General features: G+C 45.1%; 1 protein-coding gene across 4 annotated transcripts in view; it reads right to left on the bottom strand.

Annotated features, from left to right (window-relative positions):
- The window catches only part of LOC118594666 (protocadherin gamma-C4), a 182,586-nt gene that overhangs the window by 160,564 nt on the left and 4,538 nt on the right, over window positions 1-17,484 (bottom strand). Inside the window, exon 1 of one of the 4 annotated variants that reach the window (XM_036204748.1) lies at window positions 14,322-16,910. The exons of 1 other annotated variant lie outside the window; for it this stretch is intronic. In XM_036204748.1, the coding sequence (XP_036060641.1) occupies window positions 14,322-16,742 (2,421 nt within the window). In that variant the 5' untranslated portion in view covers window positions 16,743-16,910. Of the gene's footprint in view, window positions 1-2,289; window positions 4,897-7,929; window positions 10,485-14,321; window positions 16,911-17,484 lie in introns of those variants that run through there. 2 more of the 4 variants (XM_036204755.1, XM_036204757.1) reach the window with 2 other exon arrangements.

The following is a 17,484-nucleotide window of genomic DNA, read 5'->3' as shown; positions in this document are numbered from 1 at the left end:
ACTGTTCACCAAATCATTGACATATATTACTCTGGCAGAATATATTCTTAATGTCAATATCTGAGTGTGTTTTACCCAATTTTAGGCCAACCGAACAAACACCTCTGAGTTATATTTTATCACCACAGTGTTTGGAATAATGTGTTCTCAGATAGTCTCATCCAGTATTCATTTATTATCTCTTTCCTTGCTCAGAACTAGCTGGTTATCATGTAACCTCATTCCTACCCATTCTGTGTATCGTACACAGCTTCTCACGAACACAAAGCCACATAGAATCAACTCTCCTTTCTAAATCACTGTATTGAGCCATATCCAGCAATCTTACTACAATTCCCATTTATAGAAACCCCATGAATTTGTGTATAGATTTTCATTTATTCTGGATTAACTCATAGGACTATATGAAAGCTTAGGGAATAAAAGTCTGGCATATCTCCGACACACAAAATACTTTATGTCATGTCAGGGGATACTTTGTGTCATCCCAGGTCACATAGTGGTAAACCTTCCAAGAATAATTTCAGGGATTCTGACAGATGAGAATGAGATCAATTGACTAAGTACTAAGAATAATATCAGTCCGGAATCCAAGTCACCCAACCTTACCTGGTGAAAACCAGAAAGATTTAAGCAAATTCTGTTTTGCAGGTGGTGTCATAACAGGGAATTTAGAAATTATGAAAATTATTCTTATAATTTATTTACATGAGTGAAATTAAATGGTCAATATTTTTGGGCAATAACCAAGTTGTATTAGATACTCTGGGTGTACTTTGTATCAGCAACAACAAAATATTTGAATTGGGCATAATGGCACACATCTCTAATTATAGCATTTAAAGAGGATTGTGAATTGCAGGTCATCTTGGATAGGTTGCATAGTGAGTAAAAGGCCAGCCTAAGCTAGACAGTCAGAATTTGCTTTAAAAATCATATTAAATATACCAGTCCACAGAGAAGTTAGTGTCATAGCTAAAGGTTAAATATTTTCCTCACTAGACATAAATTGTTTTTGTGGAATATTCCTTTATACTGTGTGAAGATGTGTCACTGTAATTGGTTTAATAAAGAGCTGAATGGCCAATGGCTAGGCAGGAAGAGGTTGGGTGGGACATCTGGGGACAGAGAGGTCTTGGAGAGGAGGAAAGGCAGAGTCACCAGCTGGATGCAGAGGAGGCAGGACACAGAGGAGGAGAGGTAAAAGCCAGGAGCCACATGATAGCGCATAGAGGAATAGAAATGGGTTAAGTTATAAGAGTTAGTCAGAAATAAGCCTAAGCTAAGGCCAAGCTTTCATAATTAATAAGAAGTCTCTCTGTGTCAATATTTGGGAGCCAGCTGTTGAGACAGAGAAAGACTCATTACAAATTGTCATTGTATAATTACAATAGAAAAAAATCCTTTCAAGGAAGGGGAAGTAAACACCAAGCAAAGGACAATTGAATGTAATAAGGGGAAATTTTAAAAAATTCAGGTTATGGCATGTAAATTGGCTCAGTGGCTAAAAGCATTGGGCACACACCTGTCAATCTGAATTTGATCTCTTGGACCCACATAGCAGAAGGAGAGAACTGATTCCCCACAGTTGTCCTCCAACATATAGATACACACACAAAATAAGTGAAACTGTAGTTGAAATGCTTTAAAATATTCAGGTGGGATTTACCCATTAACATCATGAGAAAAGTGATGTAAATAGAAATTATTCACAAGTAAATTCTAGCCTTCAAATGCACATAGAAAAATGACATTTAAAATTTGAATAGTTTAGAGGTAGAAAATTAAGGATTTTTTTGTTTTTTTAAAAAAGAGTTTCTCTATGTATTCTTGGCTGTCCTGGAACTCACACTGTAGACCAGGCTAGCTTCTAACTCACAGAGATTGCATTCCTCTGCCTCCCGAATGTTGGGATCAAAGTTGTGTGCCACCACTGCCCAGCTAAATTAAGGAATTCTTACCAAAATCACTACTGAATGTAGACTATGAAGGATAAATAATAGATAATGATGGTTCAGGATGTAACTCAGTAACATAGGACTTGCCTATATGCCCAAAGCCTGTATTCAACTCCCATAATTACAAAAAGAAAAAAAGATTATTTTATTAATCAACAAATGACTTTTTAATGTGGTGACTATCATTAATCGTTATCCTTTTTAAAGCAAGGGGCTGTTAATAAAGAAGTGTACATATTTGATACAACACACATACAACTGGAGGCACTTTATGAAACCCCTTGCCTGTGATTTAGTAAGGTAAGACCCATTACAGGACTGACTCACTCACCTGAAGAAGACTGGAATCTCCTTTTATTTCAAGCAAGTCTTGAGATACCAGGAGCGGATCACTCTTCCCACAGCTCTCCTGGCTGATGAGTGTGTCTGCGTAATTGGGTTGTGGAAAGATCAGGTGACTCTTCCCCGAGTCTGCTGTGAGGGAGACCTCATGAGAATAGGTCTGTAGGAAAGCATGTACACCATCCACGCCCACAAAGTGTGATGCAGGCATGGATGACAACCCATTACCTGCAGCCCGAAGCAGGCGAGTTGCATGCCAGTGACGGAGCTTGTGTATCAGCAGCGCAATGACAAAGGCCAAGAAGACGCAAGAGACCACAGCCACAGCCACCACCAGGTACAGTGTGATGTCTGCATCTTCCTGGTCAATGTGAGTGTTAATGCTGCCCAGATCTGCCAGGATGTCTGGAATGTTATCTGCCACAGCTATGGTGAGCGTGACCGTGGCAGAGAGAGGGGGCTGGCCGTGGTCCTGCACAGCCACCACTAGACTCTGCTTGAGGGCATCTCTGTCCAGCAGGGCCCGTGTAGTGCGCACCTCGCCCGTGTGTAGCCCCACCGAGAAGAGCCCTGGCTCACTGGCCTTGAGCAGACGGTAGGACAGCCAGGCGTTCTGTCCGGAGTCTCTGTCCACCGCCACCACCTTGGTCACCAGATATCCAGGTTCTGCAGAACGAGGTGTCAGCTCCACACCAGTAGAGCCATCAGTGGGGAGGGTGGGGTACAGGATCTCAGGTGTATTGTCATTCTGATCCAGCACAAACAAGCTCAGGGACACATTGCTGCTGAGTGGAGGGTTCCCACTGTCCCTGGCTGTCACTAGTAGCTTCAAGTCTTGAAACTGCTCATAATCAAAGGAACGCAGTGCATAGAGGACACCAGTGTTAGAGTTGATGGAGATGTAGGAGGACAGAGGTGCCCCCTGGACAGTGTCCTCGGACAGAGAGTAGATTACCTGGGCATTCTCACCGCTGTCTGGGTCCTGGGCTGTTATGGATAAGATGGAGGCCCCTCTAGGGTTGTTTTCTGGAATGTAGGCAGCATAGGAGGCGTGGGTGAAGGTGGGTGGGTTGTCATTGATGTCCACCACTTGCAGTGAGATGTAAGTCTCTGTAGACAGTGGTGGGGTTCCCTGGTCGGTAGCAGTTATGGTAATGTTATATTCGGAGACTTCTTCCCTGTCCAGAGTTCTGTGTATCAACAACCGATAATAATTTCCATAGGTCTTTTCAAGCCTGAATGGAAGATTATCTGGAATAGAACAAGTGACAAGGCCATTTTCTCCAGAGTCACTGTCATGCACATTGAAAAGTGCAATCACTGTGCCCGGGGAGGAAGCTTCTTGGACGGAGCTGGTGAGAGAGGTAACGGTGACTTCTGGAGCATTGTCGTTTACATCCACGACGGTCACCAGTACCTTACTTCTGGCTCGCAGACCAGGCCCGTCGTGGGCTTCTACGTCAACGTCATAGAATCCGGAGTCCTCATAATCCAGCTCCCCCAACATTGTTATGTCCCCACTCAGAGAATTCAACTGGAAGAGCTGGGATATTTTGTCTCTTACGTTCCGGAAAGAATATGTCACTTCTCCGTTGGCTCCTTCATCTGGGTCAGTAGCTTTTACGGTAAGTAGCCGGGTGCCTGTGGGCAAATTCTCCTTCACACTAACGTGGTACTCTGGCTGAGTGAACACAGGAGCATTGTCATTGGTGTCCACCAGTGTGATTTGAATTGTGGCAGTACCAGAGCGAACCGGGTCGCCTCCATCGAAGGCGGTTAGAACCAGGTGATGAACTGCTTCTTCCTCACGGTCTAAGGCGTTCTCCAGCACCAGCTCCGGGTACTTAATCCCATCCGCCCCACTTTGCACGTCCAGGGAGAAGTGACCATTAGAGCTGAGCTGGTAACCCTGCAAGGCGTTCATCCCTATATCTGGATCAAAAGCTTCAGGAAGAGGAAATCTTGTCCCAAGATTTTCATTTTCAGCGACTTTTATTTCCCTCTGCTGCGCTCCAAAGCTGGGGGCATTATCATTAACATCGATAATTTCCACCTCTACAGCAAGAATCCTCACTTTATCCTCTAGGAGAATCTCCAGATTTGCGGTACACTTTGGGGATCTGTCACAGAGCCCTTCCCTGTCGATCCTCTCCGCTGTCACCAAGCTGCCGCTTCGCGGGTTCAGAGCAAAGAGCTGGGTCTTACCTCTGGAGACGATGCGGACTCCGCGTTCTGTCAGCTTCCCGGGCTCCAGCCCCAGGTCCTTGGCTAGGTTACCCACCGCAGAGCCCCTTTCCAGCTCCTCTGGCACGGAGTACCGGATCAGTTCCGCGCGGATGTCGCATAGGGATCCAAGGAAAATGCAGATCCAGACTAGTCCCCTGCAGTCTGCTCGGTAAGGAGCCGCCATTGCAGTCCCGCCGCAGAGAGTCCTGAGCTTGGGCGTTAAGCCTGTGCAGGCCTGAGGAGCCCCACAGTCTTTGGGTTTAAAGACAACGGACTTGCACCTTTGGACGCTGGCGCTCCGGGGAGTCCAGATTGATGCTTTCCTTAAGACCAAAACCAGTCTTTTGTGCTCCGGAAATCTTGCTCTTATTTTAAATACCTGATTTTCACCCCTGAGTGGTGAACAGCGACACCCAGAGTACTAAACTGTTATTGCAACCAATTCTTGCTAAAACACCACCACACATTTTTTTCCTTTCCTAACCCTTCTTTTCTAAAGGTGCATAAAGGTCAAAATCAAGTTGTTTAATTTGCAACAAAAATCCAGGAATTATCCAAAGCTTCCTATGTATCAAACTAAGTTACTTTATCATAGAATAATATAGTAGTTTTGGGGAAAGGATTGTTTTCTACCTTTTTTTTAGTTGTTGCGTTGTTCATGTCTCTACATCATTTTCAGTACTTTGTATTGAATGAGGGTCACATCCATTCCTCCACGGGTGGATGTGACAAGCGGAGGGGAAGGGAAGAGTGAAAACACAGTGGCCCATGGAGCCTGGAGGTCCAGCTCTAGCTACAACCTATGCAGAGACCAATTTCCTCATGAGTTCACCCTCTGGATTCTGGGATAAGTTTCCAATTCCATTGCAAGAAAGGTGTTGGCTGCTCAAGAGATAATCTTCCCCTTGTGCAAATGGGTTCAGGGGGAGATTCTAGGTGTAGGGTAAAATAGCTAATGTGTACATGACATTCTAGGCCATACACTATGTCACCAATGTCATATTCACAGTGTGTCCTCAATCTTTACAACTTTCATAGACTGAAACATTTGCAATATTTAATGAAGTCAATTACCAATGCAAGTCAAACTCAAATAATGGGCAAACAAATATAAAAATAAATGGTTAGCACCAAAGCAGAAAAGTTAAGCTGAAGATATTTCAGGCCAGGTGTAGTGGCGTACACCTTTGATCTCAGCACATGGGAGGCAGAGGCTGGTGATTCTGTGTGAGTTCTAGGCCAGCCTAATCTAATCTATGTAGTGAGTTCCAAGACAGCCAGAGCTTTGTAAAGAGACTCTGTCGCACCCCTGCAAAAGATATTTCAGGTTTTTTCTCATATAAGACAAATTCAGTGGCTCCATTTTACCATCATCAAGTCTATTATTGTTTTAAGCACTGTTTTAAATTGCTTTACCACTGATTTCAGAAATAGTCAATGAACTACTTTAATAATTGTGTATACATCACTATCATCACATATTTCACATCTTTCTTGGGAAACCTGAGAATTTTTGAGACAAATCAAAAAGTCATCACTATTTAAACTATTTATTGTTTTACAACTAGCACGAGCAAACAACCAAACTTTTTTGGTTTTTATTTTATTTTTAAAAATTTTATTTATTAATTATGTATTCAGTGTTCTGCCTCCAGGCTAGAAGAGGGCACCAGATCTCATTACAGATGGTTGTGAGCCACCATGTGGGTTGCTGGAACTTGAACTCAGGACCTCTGGAAGAACAGCCAGTGTTCTTAACCTTTGAGCCCTTTCTCCAGCCCACAACCAAACTTTTAAGGAGTCATAAAATCCTATGTGTGGGGACCCACAGAGACCCCAGCTTGTGGCTTGTTTTCATCTTGACTCAAGGTCAGAGAGTCCAAGCTTGTTTTCCCCTGCAAGGTGGCATGATAGGATGTTTTGGCCAAAGGTGTGGTTACCAGGTATCTTATACCTCAAGGCCTATTTACAGGATGCTTTGCCGTAAGGCATGGTCACCAGATGTCTTGAGTACTGAGGAGGTGTTTACACTTAACTGTACTTTGTACCTTGAACCACGAGGTCCTTGAAAGAGGGAGGTCTTTTTTTCCTCCCTTGCTTTTGGGTAAATAAAGGCTGTAATAAAACTCAGTGTCTGCAGTATTGACTCAGAGCCCTCCTGAAGCTGTCCTGTGCCTCTGTCTTTTTCTTCATCCATGTCTATATTTCATAGCTATCATTTCCCAATTCCACACTCCCCACTTCAGAACTGTTCAACAGGTTGAGTGGGACTCGACACCTATTGATTATTCAGAATTAAAAATATTTAGTCTTTGAAAGAGTAGGTTAAATGTTTTTTTTTTTGTTGTTGTTGTTTTTGCAATCCTTAACATTTATTAAGTGCTCAGGACTTGGAGATTAAATGATGTCTTGGTCTGGGTGGTGGCAGCGCACACCTTTAATCCCAGCACTCAGGAGGCAGAGGCAGGCGGATCTCTATAAGTTCGAGGCCAGCCTGGGCTACAGAGTGAGTTCCAGGAAAGGCTCCAAAGCTACACAGAGAAACCCTGTCTCAAAAACCAAACCAAACCAAACCAAAATGATGTCTTAGAAAGCACTGAAAATATGCATAAAATGTCAAAATGTTTGTAGATTTGACTCACAGAAATTATATTAAAACAAGAAAGATATAAGATGTTTCATAAATAGAAAGATCATCACAGTCCTTACTGCAGTGGTGACAACGTAGAAAGAGCATAAAATAAATGATTGAACAATAGTCAAAAGGTCTGTGAGGCTCGACAAGAAGGCTCAGATGGTAGAAGCTCTTGCAGGCAAGTCTGACAATCTGATGACTTTGATCCTGGAGGTTCCATGAGTTGAAAGGAACAAACTGACTCCCATATTGTCCTCTAAACTTCACATGCTTGCCATGGCACACATGTGCCTCACTCCCCACAAGTAAGTGTTAAGAAGAGAAACTTGGTGAGATTATAAGTGAGAATAATATTGGCCCAAAGTTAGTGATTCAAATACAAAATGTGGTAAACTTTAATTTAGCCAGAAAGAAATACCAATATGCTTATAAAGAGTTAAAGCTTTTTTTTTTTTTTTTTTTAAAGAAAGCAGCCTCACAAATCAAGTAAGAAAGGGAACTAATATTATTAAGGATGTTGACCTATAGGAAACAGTCTCCAGCAAGATTTGCTAGTCACGCAGAAGCAAACAATATTAAAGACTGAAACTGGTAATCAGGTCAATTCCAAGATGACTGGGCAACCAAGAACTAATCTTTATGTATCCACAACACTTCTCTCAGTAAATAACCCCCAAACAATGAAAAAATGACCCAAACTGATTAATTTGTGCACGACCAAGAAGCAAATACAAGAAATAATATTTAAGTAGCTCGGCAGAAACTTACCTCAAGAGAAGAAGAGTCATATGAGATTTTGGGATCTTCGTTATTGCCACATACAACCACAGGAGGATCATCACACAGGAGATCCTGAGCGGGAGCAACCTCTGGTGCCACGTGGAGAAAATTAAACCCCGCTGTAGACGTAGAATGCGAGGCAACACATAGATTATAAGAATAAGGCAATGTCCCCTCGCTGCAGTTGGGAGGAACCACAGGTTGAGACTTCCAGCTGAGACCAGGCTGAAAGCAGCCCCAGACAGCTGAGCTGGAAGGGTGTCGCAGGCGCAGAGCAATAGCCAGAATCACCGCCAGGAGGAAGAGGACTGAGATCAGGGCCAAGGCCACCACCAGGTAAAACTGAAGCTCACTCTGGGGGTCTGATGGCAGAGGGTCATCGCTGAGGTCTGGCAGGACCTCCTGCAGGCTGTCAGCGAAGATCAGGTGCAGCGTGGCTGTAGCCGAGAGCGGTGGCTGTCCACCATCGCGCACAGCGACCAGAAGGCGCTGCCGCGCCGCGTCCCTGTCGCCCAAGGCACGCGCTGTGCGCACCTCGCCAGTGCGCAGCCCCAGGCTGAAGAGCCCGGGATCGCTGGCCTGCAGCACGTGGTACGACAGCCAGGCGTTGTGTCCCGAGTCTGCGTCCACAGCCACCACCTTAGTGACCAGGTATCCGGGTTCTGCAGCGCGCGGTACCATGTCGAAGAGCGCAGAGCCGTCGGGTTCGAGCGCGGGGTACAGCACGCGCGGCGCGTTGTCGTTGCGGTCGCCCACCAGCACGCGCATGCTCACGTTGGCGCTGAGCGCGGGCGAGCCCTGGTCGCGCGCCTGCAGGGTCAGCTGGAAGGAGCGCAGCTGCTCGTGGTCGAAGGCGCGCTGAGCGAACACCACTCCGCTGTCCTGGTTCACAGAAACGAAAGAGGACAGCGCCTTTGGCTCTAGGTCGCTGGCTATGATGGAGTAGGAGATGTGACCATTGGATCCCAAATCGGGGTCAGAGGCGCTGACTTGAGCGATGGAGGCTCCAGGCGGGTTGTTCTCCGCCACGTGGACCAAGTAGGATGCCTGGTGGAAAACCGGTGCATTGTCGTTGATATCTGTGATGTGCACAGTAACACGTGTCTTGGATGAAAGGGGTGGCTTGCCACTGTCGGTAGCTGTGATAGTGATGTTGTACTCTGAGGTCTGTTCCCGGTTTAGGGCCTTGTCTATCACCAGCTTGTAATAATTCTTGGAGGTGGGTTGTAATTTGAAGGGAAGTTCTTCCCGAACACGACATGTCACCAGACCATTTTGTCCAGAATCCTTGTCTCGAACTTTAATGAGGGCTATTACTGTTCCAAGGGCTGAGTCCTCCGGAACTTGGTTAGAAAAGGACATGAATGTCACCTCTGGGGCGTTGTCATTCTCATCGAGAATTTCAATCTCAACATTACAGTGAGCTGTGTGCACCCCTCCGTCTCTGGCTTCTACACCCAACATGTATCTGCTCTTTTCTTCAAAATCCAGTGTCCCGTTCGTTGTGATAGCTCCAGTATTTGGATTGAGACTGAAGATGAGGTTAGTACTTGCCGGGTTATTAAGGAAGGCATAGGTGATCTCCCCATTAACACCCTCATCCTGATCTGTGGCTCTCACTTGCAGCACGAAGGTTCCCCGGGCCATATTTTCACGGAGGCTAGCTTTGTAAATGTCCTGGCTGAACACTGGAGCATGATCATTGGCGTCGGTGACTTTGATCCAGATTTGGGTGGTACTGCTTAGGGGTGGGTCACCACCATCGATGGCGGTCAGGATTAAGTGATGGGAGCTCTGACGCTCCCTGTCTAGAAGCTTTTCCAGCAGTAATTCTGGGTATTTACTTCCATCGAGACTTTCCTTCGTTGACAAGGAGAAGTGTGGATTGGGGCTGATAGTGTACATCTTCAGTGAGTTGCTTCCCACATCTGCATCTCGTGCAGAGTCCAGAGGGAATTTTACTCCTGGTAAGGCAGACTCACAGATCTCCAGTTCAATGCTTTTCCCAAAGAAATGTGGTGCATTATCATTAATATCTTGGATGGCAACAATTACGTGGAAAATATTCATCGGGTTTTCAGTAACCGATTCAAATTCTAGTGCACACTCAGATTTCTTCCCGCAAATCTTCTCTCTGTCTATCCTGCCACTCACCAACAAATCCCCACCCTCTGCACCAACGCTGAAATAATCCTCTGCACTAACTCTCAGCTTTCGAGCTGGCAATTCCTGGACACTGAGCCCCAGGTCCTGGGCGAGGTTCCCCACCAGAGAGCCCTTAGCCAGCTCCTCCGGAATGGAGTAGAGGATAGGTTGGGAGATGGCGCCACAGAACAAAGGCATCAGAAAGTGAAGCAGTACCTGATTTGCCATCGTCTCAACGCCTCTGGGGTTGCTCTGCCGTTCTGAGCTGGCAGGGAAGCTTCTTTTCGAGGTTTTTAAGAAGACAGTCTGTGCCCTAGATGTTTGTGATTTTTAAGGCAGGATTTGTCAGGCGCTTCAAGGGTGCACAGGAGCCGGACGTACGTTCTCATAAGTGCCGGAAAAAGCAGGCAAGCCCTAGCTGGACCCTGCGGAACAGGGAACCCTTCTCTTCTCTTTGGTCAACAGCGGCGCCTAGAGGTTGCCTTGTAAAACTGCGTATCGTGCAGCTATTTATCCCCGGAGCTCTTGTTTTGACTTTTAATTTGCTTGAAGGAACCAAGTATTCACATTTTTCCTTTAGTTTTGTTATTTTCTTGTTTATTATCATTTCATGAGTGTTTCATCACTATATATTCACATTTTCCATTTCACAAGGCGTACTTTTTTTCTTTTTCCAGTTTTGGAGAAAAATGCTACCAATGACTTCGCTGTATAGCACTACTAAACTCAGGCCTGACTGTTGTATTCAATGAGTGAGTGGATTTTCACCCTCATTAATCAGTGGACTCTGATCTTTATCTTTCTGCAAGTTTATTGAAGTAACTTCTTTATTTGGTATTTTAATTTCTCTGTGTATTTTATCAATTCAGCAAAAACTTTTCAAAGATAGTCTTTGCAAAAGAGAGGAGTGGTGTCTCCAGAGATTTTTTAATGCACTGATAGATAGTCTTTGCTAAGCATACTATTTTCAGTTAAGTACACGGAGACTGATAGCTTATTAAAGTTACCAATGCAGTGTTTGGGGCTTTTATAATGGTGAATCTTGTGTAAGCCATGTTTATTTTTATGAAACAAATTCTTTCTAAATATGCAATACTCTATAGACTGAATTCTTACCTTCAACCAGTTTAATACCATTAATCAATAACGCTATTGACTGCTAGTAACTCTTGGTGAGACATTGACAGTCTTTAAGCAGTTAATTTTATTATTTATACTTTATTATATTTATTTATTTTGTGTTTAGGTGTATGTGTATATATGTGCACTCATGTGGAGGTCAGAGGACAATATACTGGAGTTGGTTTTCTCCTTCCATCATGTAGGTAACCAGGGATGGAACTCAGGTTGTCAGTGATGGAAGCAAGAAGTCTTACCCTTCCTAAGCATTTTAGAACTTGATCCTGTATTTGGGTAACTCAAATAAGCAAATCTCTTTATTTCTAATGTACCAACAAATCAGATGACAATGGGTTAAATGCACCTCTTACATTTCACGTGTTAGAACCCCAATCTCCCAGTCCATGGTATAACGGTGTCTGGAGGCAGGTATAACGTGTCTTTAGGAAATGCTTGAGCTGGGAGGGCTTTGCCTTCATTGGTGAATCAATGATTGGTTACTGGATTATCATATAAGTGGCTTTTTTTTTTTTTTTGTAAAAATAGTAGTCTCTGAGACACTTGCTTTGTTTTGTCATGTGATGTTCCTGACATGTGATGACCCTGCCATGTGATGCCCCTAACATGTGATGACCCTGAAAGAAAAATCCCTGAGAGGATGCCCAGCAGATGAGAATGCCATGTTCTTGGAGTTCTTAGCTCCCAATAACAAGATAAATAAATCTTTATTTTAAACATAATTTTCCAAGTCTCAAGTATTTTCTTACAGCAGCAAAAATTAATGGAAAGGTGTCAGCTCACTGATTTATTATTTTACTATTTTGAAGTGCTCAACCATCTTCAGTAGAAATACAACATTATATTTCTCCTAAGATTTTCTTATTCTTTTCTCTACTTCCTGCCTTTGTATTACTCTCCACAAGCCTCCATCAGATATACGGGTCTTGAATGAGAATATAGTTTTATATGCTTACAGATATAGTATAGTCTTCAGGCTCTATTGACTCACACATTTCAATGTTATGTTTTCTAACATATTAGGTGAAAATTTGTTCCTTTGAGATGCAATAAAATACATTTTGTTTCATTTTTGGGTAACCCTCTTTGGTAGCTACAGGAGTAAAATAATTTCATAGATTTGAGAACAGATCCACAACTTCTGATCGAAGAAGGTTCCAGAACACACTCAGGATTCCTGTTTCATTCCTGTAAGGGATGGTCTGGGGGATCTCTTGCAGAAACAGAGAAATAGTTTCCTGCTAGTTTGAAATAATATTTTTGTGTTGACATAGATTCATTGTGTGTGAAACTGGGTTTCACAGGTCACTTTTTTGGGGGGGGGGTTTTGAGACAAGGTCTCCCTGTGTAGCTTTGCACCTTTCCTGGATCTCGCACTGTAGACCAGGCTGGCCTAAAACTCACAGAGATCCACCTGGCTCTGCCTCCCGACTGCTGGGATTAAAGGCGTGCGCCACCACCGCCTGGCCACTGGTCACTTTTATACAAACATATATTGTACACTGGGCATATGTCCCTGTACCCCCCATAGCCTCCTGCTAGTCCACTTTTCCTAGCAGTTTCATTTTTATTTGCACACCACACACACACACACACACACACACACACACACACCATTTATGTATCTATATAACACTTAGGGTCCACAAATGAGAAAAGACGTATTTATCATTCTGAGGTTGACTTAATGTTCTTAATATTAATTAATGAAGCTTAATTATCTACAGTTGGATTCAATATCCTGCAAATAACAGAGCTTCATTCTTCTCCAGGGCTGAAAAAAATTCCGTTGTATATACATATATATCACATTTTCTTATTCATTCCTCTATTGATGGACACCTAGGTTACTTAGTCATTGTGATCAGTTCTGCAGCTGACATTGCTGTGCAAGTGTCTCTGTGATATGTTGACTTGAAGTCCTTTGGGTAAATATCCAGGAGTAATACAGCTACATGTCAGGTTTAAAAAAAAAATCTTAAAGGATGATAAGTGGCCTGTTCATGACTCAATGGTTTAGGTGAATGGGCTTTCCACAAAGATGAAATCAATGCAAACAGGCACATATACATTTTAGGCACAAGGGTTTAATCATCCGACTAATCTCTACTTTTCCTGGTGAGACAGCTTTTGCTATGTTGCCCAGGTTGGTCTTGAACTCATGGCTTGAGTGATCCCACCTCCACAGTTTCCAGGTAGCTGCAACTACAAGCATGCTGCTATACCGGTTTCCTTCATTTCTTACCCTATGATTTTACATCCTTAAAGACTGGCCAGGTGGTGGTAGCACATGCCTTCAATCCCAGCACTGGGGAGGCAGAGTTAGGAGGATTTCTGTGAGTTCAAGTCCAGCCTGGTCTACAAAGTGAGTTCCAGGACAGCCAGAGCTGTTACAAAGAGAAACCCTGTCTCGAAAACCAAACCAAAACAAAACAAAACAAACAAACAAACAAACAAGTAATGTAAAGACTGTGGTGTGACTTGGAAAGGTTTAGAAAAAATTTTCTGAGAGCATAAAATACTTTTTATGTATCCTTTCCCGCCACTCATTTGTGTCAGTCAGGAAAGGACAGTGGGCAGGAAAGTTCAAACCACAGGGGTTCATAGTGTGAGAGGGCAGGCTGAGGTACAGCTCAGGAGCCCAGCGGATGATCAACATGTGCCAAGACCACGGGTTCTACCCCAGCCATTGAACCATGAAAATGAAATTGTGAAAGACCCATTTGTCACAGGTGTGTGGACCACTTTGGGATCAACCACAAGGCTCTTCTCTCTCTCTTTGCAGTTATTCAAGGACATAGGTAGAAGGAGCGACCGCCATTTCAAAGGGTACGGGAGAAAACTGGAATTCTCATAATTACTCTTAGAGAGTTGTCTCCGGAAGTGGCATGCTACTGCCAATACAATGTCCTAGCTACCTAGGCCCACTCAGCCATAGCAAGGCCAGGAAGTACAATCTCCTCATAGGCAAGTGGGAGGAAGGTAGAGAAAACCAGAGTGTACAATTCTATTGTTGCTGTACTTCTCAAATAAATGTGTCTTAAAGTTTTATACCACACTGGCATGAATGTTCATAACACTCAAAGAAATAAACTCACCTCAAGCAGGTTGGGGCCTTCTTTGGTTTCAAGTAAATCTTGAGGTGTTATAAGAGGCTCGCTTTTCCCGCAGCTCTCCTGGCTGATGAGCGTGTCTGCGTAGTTGGGCTGCGGGAAGATCAGGTGACTCTTCCTCGAGTCTGCGGTGAGCGAAACCTCCTGGGAATAGGTCTGCAGGAAAGCTTGCACCCCATCCAGACCCACAAAGTGAGAGGCTGGTATGCCTGCCAATCCGTTTCCTGAAGCCTGGAGCAGGCGTGACGAGTGCCAGCGCCGCAGCCTGAGCGCCAGCAACACGATGACAAAGACCAGGAAGACGCAGGAGACCACAGCCACCGCCACCACCAGGTAGAGCGTGAGGTCCGAATCTTTGGGATTAGCAGAGGTATGGATGCTTTCCAGGTCCCCCAGGATGTCAGGAATGCTGTCAGCCACTGCGATGGTGAGTGTGACCGTGGCGGAGAGGGGAGGCTGGCCGTGGTCCTGCACAGACACCACCAGACTCTGCTTGAGGGCATCTCTGTCCAGCAGGGCCCTCGTGGTGCGCACCTCGCCCGTGTGCAGCCCCACCGAGAAGAGCCCTGGCTCGCTGGCCTTGAGCAGGCGGTAGGACAGCCAGGCGTTCTGTCCTGAGTCTTTGTCCACCGCCACCACTTTGGTTATGAGGTAGCCAGGATCTGCAGAGCGGGGCGCCAGTTCCACACCAGTGGACCCGTCTGTGGGGAGGGCAGGATAAAGGATCTCAGGCATGTTGTCATTCTGGTCCAGAATAAATAGACTCAGTGTTGTGTTACTGCTGAGTGGAGGGCTCCCGCTGTCCCTTGCTGTCACCTGCAACTGCAGGTCTCTAAATTGCTCATAATCAAAGGAGCAAAGGGCATACAGGACACCGGTATTGGAGTTGATGGAGATGTAGGATGACAGCGGCACCCCCTGGAGCCTGTCCTCAGCCAGCGAGTACGTGATTTGTGCATTCTTGTCCATGTCTGGGTCTTGTGCTGTAACAGAGAAGATGGAGGCTCCCCTAGGATTGTTCTCTGGAATATAGGCTGAATAGGAGGCGTGTGTGAAGGTAGGAGGGTTGTCGTTGATGTCTGACACATGCAGAGTGATATGAGTTTCTGTGGACAGCGGTGGGTTTCCCCCGTCGGTGGCTCTTAGACTGATATTGTATTGAGACACCTGTTCGCGGTCCAGAGATTTGGCTGTCACTAAGCGGTAGTATTGGTCTATTGATCTTTCTAGAGTAAAAGGCAGATTTCCTAGGACAAAAACGGTGACTTGCCCATTCTGGCCAGAATCTCGGTCATGCACGTTGATAAGAGCGATTTCCCTTCCAGCAGGGGCTTCTTCTGGGACTGAGCCCGTGAGGGAAGTGACTGAAACTTCTGGGGCATTGTCGTTCACATCCAGAACCGTGACGAGAATCTTGGCTCTTGAAAAAAGACCTGGTCCGTCTTGTGCTTCAATTTTGATTTCATAGAACACAGCATCCTCATAGTCGAGATTTTTTAATATTGATATATCTCCGGTCACTGAATTGAGGTGGAAAACCTGAGCAATTTTTCCAGGCATTTTATCTAGAATATAGGACACTTGAGCGTTGAATCCCTCATCAGAATCAGTGGCATTCACTGTGATCAGCCGGGTGCCCACCGGCACATTTTCCAGAACACTGACATGGTACTCTGGCTTAGTAAACACGGGCGGGTTGTCATTTGCATCCAGGACTATCACCTTGATGCACAACTTGCCGGTGTGGGCAGGGTCTCCACCGTCAGAGGCAATGAGATCAAGCTGATGAACTGCCTTTTTCTCACGATCCAAGGCTCGCTCCAGCACTAGCTCTGGGTACTTGGCGTCATCGGTGACACTGTTCACAGCCAAGGAGAAGTAGTCACTTGGGTTGAGCTTATAGTTCTGCAGGGAGTTCATGCCCATGTCTGGGTCAAATGCAGTTTTAAGTGGAAATCGAGTTCCAGGACTTGTTAGTTCACCAATTTTTATTTCCAGTTCCTCTATTGGAAAACTAGGTGCATTATCATTAATATCGCTGATTTCGACTTCTACCTCAAATATTTTAAGCTTATCCTCCACAAGGATGTTAAAGCTCACAAGGCAGGGCGCGCTCTGAGCACACAGCTCCTCCCGGTCTATCCTCCCCGCGGTGACCAAGCTGCCACCTCGCGGGTTCAGAGAGAAAAGCTGCGACCTACCTCTGGAGACGATGCGGACCCCGCGCTCCGCCAGCTCGCGGGGCTCCAGCCCCAGGTCCTTGGAGATGTTGCCCACGAAGGAGCCTTTGTCCAGCTCCTCTGGCACCGAGTAGCGGATCTGCCTGAAGCCAGCCACACACAGCGTCCCCAGGAGCGCGCACAGCAAAGCCAGAGCCCCGGCGGTTCCTGGTCCCGGGCGGATCATTTCCTTTCTTGTTTTTTTTTTCTCCTCTGAATTCCCACGATGGGTCCCAGTCTTAGACCCTCAAGGAGTTAAATCTTTCATGGACTTAATTCACACACCACAGAGCGGGCTGACGATGTGGTGAGCTTGGTAGCCGCTTCTCTCTTCTCTGACGGTTCTTGGCGTTTCTTTGCAGCAGGGAAATGGTGGGCTGAGCTTCAGCGGCGCCTTTTCTTCTTGTGTGGTCAACAGCGACACCCAGAGGCCTAATCGTTCACTGCACACTCCCAGGTAAGCCCAAGTTACCCTTTGTTCAGAACTTCTTCAGTCCTTTTCATTGGAGGCAAGACTAGGACTGATTTCACATAACTGAACGGACATTTGTTAGAGGGTGTGGCTTCAAGTTATCTTTCTCTGGGATGCCTCACCCTAACCTTTACTCCACCAATATTGCTTCAAGTGTAATTACCGTCTCCCAAAGGTTCAGTTTAACACCTACACAGAAACCTCAGCCAGACTTACGGATTATAATTCTTGAAGTTGGTGTTTGATACCCTGACATATTAGTTTTTAATAATTTTTACTTAATTGATTCATCAAACACATGATTTAGGTGTCAGACTTTTTTTAAATTTTTTAATTTTTTTTTTTTTTTTAGATTTAATGTGGAATATATAGACACAACCAGTTCTGTCACAGAGTTTACGAGGGTGGAAAATCACTTGGGACTTATCATACGCTGAAATAACTACCACATCGAGAG

This window comes from Onychomys torridus, chromosome 13, assembly GCF_903995425.1.
Source record: "Onychomys torridus chromosome 13, mOncTor1.1, whole genome shotgun sequence".
In the NCBI taxonomy this organism is placed as follows: Eukaryota; Metazoa; Chordata; class Mammalia; order Rodentia; family Cricetidae; genus Onychomys; species Onychomys torridus.
This window is presented reverse-complemented; position numbering and strand designations above follow the sequence as displayed.